The sequence below is a fragment of the Pseudomyrmex gracilis genome, unplaced genomic scaffold (genome assembly GCF_002006095.1).
Source record: "Pseudomyrmex gracilis isolate BER0280 unplaced genomic scaffold, ASM200609v1 scaffold_114, whole genome shotgun sequence".
In the NCBI taxonomy this organism is placed as follows: Eukaryota; Metazoa; Arthropoda; class Insecta; order Hymenoptera; family Formicidae; genus Pseudomyrmex; species Pseudomyrmex gracilis.
The window spans coordinates 511,383-520,945 of NW_018020698.1; the positions used below are offsets into that span (position 1 = coordinate 511,383).

Consider the following 9,563-nt stretch of genomic DNA (forward strand, 5'->3'; position numbering starts at 1 on the left):
AAGACGCGTCACTTTTTACTTTCCTGAATCTCGCGGAGATTTTTCAAAACGAGGCGAGGGCACGGAAATAAAAATAAACTTTACGCTGTGTATTTTTGTTACGGTTGTTTTTTTTTTTACTATATTTTACGATTTGTATTAATGAAGTATTAAACGTAAAAAACCGTAAATCTTTTACACTAAATACCAAAAAGTTTGTGCACACGTGTGTTAAAAAAAAAAAACTTCCCGCACACTTTCTAATTATAATTCGGAAATGATTGTTGAACTTTTCGCTGGCGAAGCAGCATCCGAAAACAGTTCGCAACTGAGCTAATTAGAATGTGAGGCAAAAGCGGCTAAAACACATTACGCATTATGATACATGTGTTCACATTGAAGAAGTTGCACTCCAGGACATTAATTAGGTGCGAAAGCTTCCGCGGAAAAGGAAGTTTCAGTGCCAAAAGAGAAAAACATTTTTTCACATCGAGTTTTAGAAGTTTTTTTTTTTTGTTTTCATTCCGGCTTGTACATTCTGTTTGTTTTGTTACATCAGCGTAATTTTTTTTTTTACATTGTTGTTATTCACCGTGAAACAACGTGACGCAACGACACGATGGGGATGCGCCATTCAATCATTTGAAGCAAGAAATCACGCGAATTCGCAATGAGATCCCGCGAAGCGGAACAATACTTGCATAATATCGCGCGCAACACAGCGACGCTTCTTTGGGTACAGGGGAAGGGAGGAAAGGGATGTTATCACACCTCCTCCGGCAAATCTCCGAGCAAACTCGCAACCTCGCCTCGCCGACCGATTAGGTCTTTTCAACGACTTTGCCCCAGTAAACCGCAGCCGAACAAACTCCGTTCGTCCCATGCTGATTTCATTATCGTAATTGACCGCGGAAGCGAAACAAGGCGCGCACCACACTCGATAACCGATGAAAAAGACGGGGGATTACACGATTTTAAATTATTAGGTCGCAGTCTCAATGGCGGCGAAACAATGGCGTCTCGTTATGTTTCTTAATGAGAAGCTAATTTGCTAATCAGAGAGAAAAACAGAGAGAGAAAGAGAGAGAGAGAGAGAGAGAGAGAGTTCAACATCGGTGTTAAAAATGACCTTTCTGTGATTGACTTTTCACGAGGATAGAAAGTTCACAACTAAAGTCCACGGGATGAAAGTTTTTCGACGAATTTCCCGTAACTTTTTCGACGCGCTAACTTCCACGTTTTTTTTCTCTCCACCGTCAAACCGGCGACAAAAATCTTCTCTTCTCGTCGCGTCTACTTTTCTGCCATTGCTCGGTTTGCTCATAAAGTGACGAAACATCTCATTGTTTTTGTGTCTCTCTCGCCGCGAGGACTTAATTAAAGCGTCGTGGAAAAATCTTTAAAAGATTGTGTTTTTATCCCGTACAAAAATATTTATCTTGTGTCCTAACTGCGCGCCGCGGAAATGTTTGGAACGGTAATATATCATTTGCCAAAGATCTCCTCTCTCTCCAAAGCGGTAGTTTCGTATCGTACGAAAAAAAAAAATCCTTGAATTTTCATCTCCCGGCAATCTTTCTCGTCAAAGAAATTGCTTTCCTAGTTAGTCTCTGTCCACTCCTGTGCCTGGGGCTCGGATAATATGATCGGCGATATAATTCGATGGAGGAGAGTCCGTTCCGGAGTGCCATTTCCTCTCTAAACGGATCACACGGCCCAGTGATTTTATTCGCCGCCTTTCGGCGACGTCTTTCCATCTCTTCGCCACGGCCGGGAAATACATACAGGGTGTCCGGTAATAATCTCGTATCACCGTAGGTCAAATAGAGACATGAGTCTCGATAAAATCCTCTCTACCGAGATTCGCAATAATTAATAAGTTGTTAATTAATGAAGAATAAGTGTGTGTGCGTGAGGAAACATATCGCGCGCGCGCGATGACACGGCGGGAGGAGTTTGATCTTCAATCAAAATAATTAACAATTAAATAATTTTTTATGATTTGATCTTTAATTAAAACGTATAAATAACACATTTGGTTTTTAATTAAAATATATATATTAATAATACATTTTGTAATTAAAAAAAAAGAAAAACGTCTTCGCAAGTTTTAAATCAAGATTATTATTTAATAGCCATTACTATTTATATAGAACGCTCTCTCTCATTGAATCTTTTCAACCGTGAGCTCGCGAAACGCAGAGTCTCTTCACGGCTGACGCACATTCACGGATCTTTATGTGGATTAATAACTCATTAATTATCGCGAAACTACATTAATTATCAATATATAAATTAATAACGCATCAATTATTGCAAAACTCGCAATGGCAAAGGACTTCTCGACTCAAATAAATATACAATTTAGTCCACGAGAGATGATACGGTTATTATCGCACACCCCATATATTTTTATCACCTTTCTTTACGTCCGTTTCTCTTCTAACACCCTAAAGCTGCCAAAGCGTGTGCGTATCCGCGTGTACACGCGTTCACACTCATCGTAAGACGACGACGACGACGACGACGGGGTTGCGATGACGGTGTTAAAGGTGCAGCACCAAAAAGCACGGAGAGCTGCATTCTTCTCTTTTTCTTCCCTTTTCACTTCTCTTTCTCTCTGCCGGCCTTTGAGATGTTGCATCGGAGCGAATATCGCCGACGAGTCAAATGGAATAAAGCGAGCAGGAACGACGAGCGAAGAAATCGAAGCCCGGCTGGAAGGACAAAGTCCTGCTGCTGGCGTAGGAAAAGTATAAAAGTCAAAAAGAGACTTGACAACCGGAATAAATGCTTATTTTGTTACGAGATTTCTTCCTTCTTTGCATGTGTAATGGCTTTGTTTGTTTGTTTTTTTCTTATTGTTTCTCCCTCTCCCTTTTCTCTCTTGTGTGTAGCCTCACGTTGTATTTAAATTGAGAACTTCTCAATTTCTTCTTTCAGGTGGACGTTACCGAACTTTGTCCATCAGCCACTGTATTGGCGCAACAACTGACTCACGTGGAACTCGAGAGGCTCTCTTATATCGGACCCGAGGAATTCGTACAGGCCTTCGCCAAGGTGAGTGTTATTTATTTATTTATTTTTTTTTTTTATAGAAAACGTTTGTTCCTTTAACATTCATGTAAAAAATCTATATATCATTTTTTTCTCATAGTAATGACACAATTGATCGATCACGTTGGCATATAAATTTTGAACACTGTTGTTTCTTTGTCTCTCTTTTCAGGAATCGCCGCATTTGGAAACATCGTTCAAAGATATGAAGAAAACCCGGAATCTCGAATCGTACGTTCAATGGTTCAACAGACTGAGCTACTTCGTAGCGACAGAAGTCTGTAAGGTAAATACCGTCGTTTTTCCACACGTATCAATATATTTCTCGCGACGTTTCTCATTCTCGTTTCTGAGCAAAATCAAACGCATCGGAGCAAAAGAAAAAAAAAAAAAAAAAAAAAAAAAAAAAAAAAAAAAAAAACTATAAAAAGAGAAATATCTTTTCAATACGTCTCAGATTTGACGAGTATGTAGCGCGTGTAATCAAGAATTTTCTTCTCTCTTTTTCTCAGCACGCGAAGAAAAAGCAACGCGTTCGCGTCGTCGAGTACTGGATCGAGACCGCCAGAGAATGCTTCAACATCGGCAACTTTAATTCCCTGATGGCGATCATCGCCGGCCTCAACATGTCCCCGATATCCCGCTTGAAGAAGACGGTGAGCACAAAAACATAATCCTTTTAAACCGAATAATGTTTTCACATCACGGCCAGTTTAGCGATATAAATTTATTGCACAAAAAAATATATTTAACAAAATACATGAAAAATTAATTTAATCGCATTTGTTTCTTTTTATCCGTGCGAATCGGGCAGAACATTAATTTTGGCAAATTCGAGAACGCCAAGAGTTCACACAGGTCTACTTTTTTTCTAATTTTTCAACACGTAAAAATTGTTCTCTTTGCAATACATTCAATAGTTTTCGAATGTATAAACGTTGAAATGACCCTGTGATATTTGCAATATAAAATAGAGCGCGCGCGCGCGCGCGCACGGGGTACACAATATATATGCGCGCGTGTGCGCATACTGAATTTTAATAATAAATTTATTCTTGTACGTCCAATACATTATTATTATGAATATTTTCTGCCGTCGAAATACATATTGAATAAACGCAATTGTTCGAGAAATTTTATTACTTTGATTTTGCGAGTTCCGCGGAAATTACGTCCGGCAAATTGAAACCGGCATCGATACACGCTTTATTCGCAATTCGGAATTGGCGACAATGCAGGCGATAAATCTCCCAATTTTTCGATCGCGCGTACCTCGGGGAGGGAGCGTAACTCTGAAAAGTGCGAAAATCCGCACGGTACCGGTTAGCGCCGACGCATTTTTCGCGTTAACGCGCGGGGAGATAATGGCGCGACCGGCGGTGGTGTCCCCTTTCGTTTACGTCTCCTCTTCGCGGGATCGCGCGGCGGAGCAATAAGCGCCCTGTAATCCTCGTAAATCGAGCGTGGCGCGGGCATGTGACGTTCAACATTGAGCGTGACAAAACGCCGAGAGCCAAATTTTCGCGTCGTTTCTCACCGCAGAGAAAAAGAACCGCCCGCGCGAGAGAACGCTTTTCGCTCTTCCACATATACGCCCGGTTTAGACACGAGACGGGGGAGATGGGAAGGGGAAGAGGGGGGGCTATTTAATGAGTTCCCTCACCGCGATATTTTAACGGATAAGCTCTGGGTTTCATTTTCGTAGAATTAACATAGACTTTATTACGTGCGAAATTATTTTCCGGCAAAGCTTCGTATATACGAAATTATTTCCGGATGCGACGGGGACGGAAAGAGGGAGACGTCGGGGGAGGAGACACGTCGCTTGTTGACAAGAAGAAGAAAGTGCACGGGCTCTCAAATTGGCTCGATTGAATTTTTCCTGTCGCGGTTGGCGGTGGCGTCGCGCGAAAGGGACCCGAAATGTGGGCCGCGATCTGGGTTAATTAAAAAGTTTCAAGTCAAACGGCGTTGCTCGGCAACGTTGTCCTCGCGCCATTGCCGTTCCTTTCGTCTCGTTGGGAATTAGCTAATTGCCCGACCGGCGTTCCACGCCCACGGGGAAGGACTCGCGCCATTACGTATTCTCGATTTCCACGCGGATGCACTCCGTCCAGGAATTCCTTTAATCCAGTCGTCGTCGCTCCCGACGGAACGATCCCTTCCTCCTCTCTAACACACACACACACACACACACACATATCGAATATTTATCTCAATAATGTTGAAGCAAATCGCGTTTTGCAGCGCGTATAAAAAATTTCATTTTTAATTTAATTTTTAATAAGCTGCAGAGCTTATTATTCACAAGTAGTTGGAATTTTTTAATTTTACGGAAACGCAGCGTGATTTTGAAATTTTCTTTCTTTTTTTTTTTCAAAACAAGTTCTTCGATGTAGATATAAGGGGAAATATTTTGTAAATATTAATTTACAACATGTACCTGAGCAATATAATAAGAAAGAACTCTTTAGAAGAAAAAAAAAAAACAAGAAAGATATGAATATTAAATACCTAGTTTCGAAAATATAACTCGGAAGATACTTTATTACGATTATAACGAGATTTTTTGCGGCGGCAATAATGCTAAACAAGTGACTATCAGAGTTATTCCGGGATTTGTACTGTAATTAATGCGTTTATACAATTAGCTTTTACGAGATGCTTCAATGAATGACCATTATCAAGTGCTTTGCGCTAATGACGAGCTTATTACGCGAGCGCAATACGGATTGAGTTTGAGAGATCTCGTATAAATGATCCAGAAAGAACGGAAGGAGAATTGCAAATTGAAAAGAAGCCACATCGCGGTAACGTTGCGAATACCGGGGGCGCGCGCTGGTATTTCTCCGCAATTGCAATCTCCCGGCCAATTTCGGACCACTCTCTCCTTCTCCCGTTCGCACAAACTCGACATTATACGTCATCAAATTCGAATACGTTAGTCGCGAAATTTTATAACTCAAACCAGAATAGCGGAGAGAGACAAACGATATTACCCGATGCGAGGCGAAACGACGCCAGCGGGAAGGAACAAACGTGCCAGTCACGCACGGAAAAATGGCGGACGGAGGAATATGCGCGAATTTTACATCCATCGCGTGACGAACGAACGAAAAAAAAAAAAAGAAAGAAAGAAAGAAAGAAAAATCCGAGGCACATATCGTTCTCGTCCGAAGACATTTCAGATAAAAGATTTTCTCGATTATTGTCGAGATATTCGTCGTCTCGCGAAATTGTATCGTGTTCTCTCCTTCCACACGTGCTTTTCCCCCGGAAATTCGCAAAATTACTTGCGTTTGTCGCGTGCGAGGAACATGTACACACGCTCGGTCTTGTTTCAGTAATACAACCGCAGTGGAAATCGCGAGTGATGAGAAATATCGGGAAATGCTTTTTCTTCGTTTTCAATTACGAGTTTAACTAACCGGTCTCGGTGAACATTTCTTCCTTCTCTCTAACGTTTGATACCGCGGGACGCCCTATATATGTGTGGAAGTTCATTGGACCGAGCTGGCTGATTTATACAGAACGGGCCGCGCGAAATAATTGCTGAAACTATCAACGAACATGTCTGCAATGTGGAGAGGGCGGAGACACGCGGGGAGGGGAAGATTTGCTCGGTAATTTTCGTTGATGAAAATTTAATGCCCTTTACTTTTGTACGACCGGAGGTTCCATTCATAGAACTATCACACGAGAGAGAGAGAGAGAGAGAGAGAGCAATGCGATGTGTGATACGCTTCCTGGCAGTTAGATCGTCAGCAATTAACTGATCCTTTCATATGCGCGGGGATAATCGAGACTAACGTAATTGCGTGCCGTAAATTTCGACGATTTTCTGCGCAAAAAAAAAAACGGTCCTTCTCTCCGCGCCGTTGCGTGGATTATTGAGTTTCATAAAAAAAAAAAAATCGCGCGCTATAAATATTTTTTTTTTTCGACGACTAATAGAGAGATATTTCAGCATTTTTGTTGCTGAAAAAAAAATCGAGCGTTTGAACAATTGTAATATCCGGCGAAATGTAAAGTTTAATATGAAGTTGCTCAATAATTTTTTTTTTTCTTCAAAAGTATCCGATTCCGGTTTTGAAAATGCAAATGTTCGTTCAAACGCGCGCAATTTGTATTAAAATCTTTATTTAAACTGTTTGTATATTTTATTAATTCAATTCTTTTTTTATGTATATAAATTTTACTCGCGAAGTGTAGAAATATAAGCCGCGATCTTCGAGTTTGGTTGATTTTTAACTCGGAAAGATCCTCGACGTTGGATCACTTCGCACGACTCATCTTTTTTCTTATATCGCGAATACGCGGTTCTGTCGGAGAGACATGACGTCGCGAGGATGCGATATTGCACGCACGCACACACAGCGGCAGAGATTAATTTACTAGGCAAATAATCTCCAAAGAACATCGTCTTCTTGGCGAGTGGAAAAGACTTTCCGCCTTTCAAAAAACTAATTACGTTTGTTCACGACTATTTTGCCGCTTCTATCCAGCGCATCTCAAGTTGCGTCGTCTCTCGTTTTCTACCGAAGGATTATACCAAATCCCCGCTCTCGCCTGATGATGAGATTCTTTTACTTGTCAGAGCAGAAAAAATAAGCTATGAAAAAAAAAAAAAATTGCTTGAAAACGAGTCGTCGTAAGTTGTAAACTTTTTTAGAAGGTAGAGCAAGTGGAGGAAAACTAAATAAGTGCGGAAGGGCAAGTTGCGCTTGAAGACAAGAAAATTGCAATCAAAAAGAAAAAAGAGGTATATATATATATCTACGGGGGGATGTATAAAAATTAAATTAGATTTCGTACTTGCTCGGTACACAATTCTATCTCTCAGAGGTAAATTAACCGATCAAATTTTGCGAGCATCGGACTTTCTTATATCGGTGCTTGAAAAACGTTTCCTTTGTCTTTTTTTTTTTCTATCCCAAAAAAAAATTCCTGATTACTGGCGTCTCCTACTGGCGTCTCCTACTGCGGCTCTCGTTCCTATATTTTTTCGCTGATCTTTTTCCGGAAAGTAGATTCTGTTCCTTCCACACGATCGTATTCCGACATCCTCTCTCTGCCGCATCCAGTTTCAATTTACCGGATCTGGCAGGAGTCCCCGATTGCCACTGTTTTTGCTCTAGACGAGCGTTTCCGGCGAAGTCGAATCGAGTCGGGCCAAGAAAAATGGCTCCCACCAGAAGTGGAGGGAGGAATTCTCTCGAGATCAAGCACCCGCGAGACAGGATCAAAATCAAAATCTACGGGGATAAAAGATTTTACGAAATAGCGAATTATTTATAAGGCTTTGGGTTCATATACCGATTTGAAATCGATACGATTTCGAATATTTTATCTCGAAGCATATAGAATGTGGAAAAGATTTTTTTGAATAAAAAGAAGGATTTGCTTCAATAATTCAACGTTCTTATAAAAAAAACGTGTGTGCGAGAATAAAAATCCGCCCGTATATTTTAATAAGAGACTATCTAAATATTATTCTAATGACTTTGAAGAGGAGGAAGAAGGTGTGTTGAAAAGAGGAAGAAATGTAACAATAATATAAACTACTTTTCGCCGCAAAAATGACATGCGCGATGTACAGAAAGGACGCGTCTGTGTTGTTTCCAGTGGTCAAAGGTGCAATCCGCCAAGTTCTCAATCCTGGAACATCAGATGGACCCGAGCAGCAATTTCAGCAGTTATCGTAGCACGTTGAAGGCCGCAATGTGGCGTAGCGCTGGCGCCACTGACGAACGCCAGCGGATCGTAGTGCCCTTCTTCAGCCTTCTCGTCAAGGACCTTTACTTTCTCAACGAGGGTTGCAGCAACAAGTGAGTTGTAATATCCCCCCCTCTCATCAAACATATCAACTATCTATTTGCTGCTTTTATCAATTGTAATTACGCGCGCGCAAACAATATTTACATACACACACACACACACACACACACACACACACACACACACAAATCAATATTGCACTAACAATTCAGAAGGGGATATAGGAACGTTCGATTTTACCAAGTTTGACGTATCGTACAATAATATAAAAACGCATTTGAAACATAATATTGTTCTGCAAACACGTTATATGAATCCAATTGTTATAACATACGCGTGATTTTTTTTAATGTCGCAAAACATAGGAAACCAAAATCTCGCTCGGTTATTTAAACATCAACGAGTTTTTATAACATTTTTTTATAACGAATTTTGGCAAAACTCTCGAGGGGTCATCTCCGGTCATCACTCCCCTTGTTGGTATAGCAAAATAAATGGTCGATCGAACGAGATGTACGTGTCGGAGCAACACCATCGCCTTCTCGCGGAAATCGCGGAGATTTATCGATCGCACCGCGGCGCGTGCCAGATGCAACGCGCGCTCCGCGGTTAAGAGGGTCCTGGAGTAAGACCCGAAGTCCGCACTGGGGTCTCTGCCCGGAAAGTGGCGCCCTCAGTGGTTAAGTTATTCCGTCCTTCTTTTAAAGTGAGACGGGCAATCGCGCTGTCTATCGCGTCACCGGTCTTTC

General features: G+C 41.3%; 1 protein-coding gene across 1 annotated transcript in view; it reads left to right on the forward strand.

Moving 5' to 3' along the window:
* The window catches only part of LOC109856327 (ras-GEF domain-containing family member 1B), a 64,599-nt gene extending 55,731 nt beyond the window's left edge, over positions 1-8,868 (forward strand). The window contains exons 4-7 of the mRNA XM_020431457.1: positions 2,923-3,039; positions 3,209-3,322; positions 3,549-3,692; positions 8,662-8,868. Coding sequence (XP_020287046.1) covers positions 2,923-3,039; positions 3,209-3,322; positions 3,549-3,692; positions 8,662-8,868 — 582 coding nt within the window. The remainder of the gene's footprint in view (positions 1-2,922; positions 3,040-3,208; positions 3,323-3,548; positions 3,693-8,661) is intronic.
* The last annotated feature ends 695 nt before the right edge of the window (positions 8,869-9,563 follow it).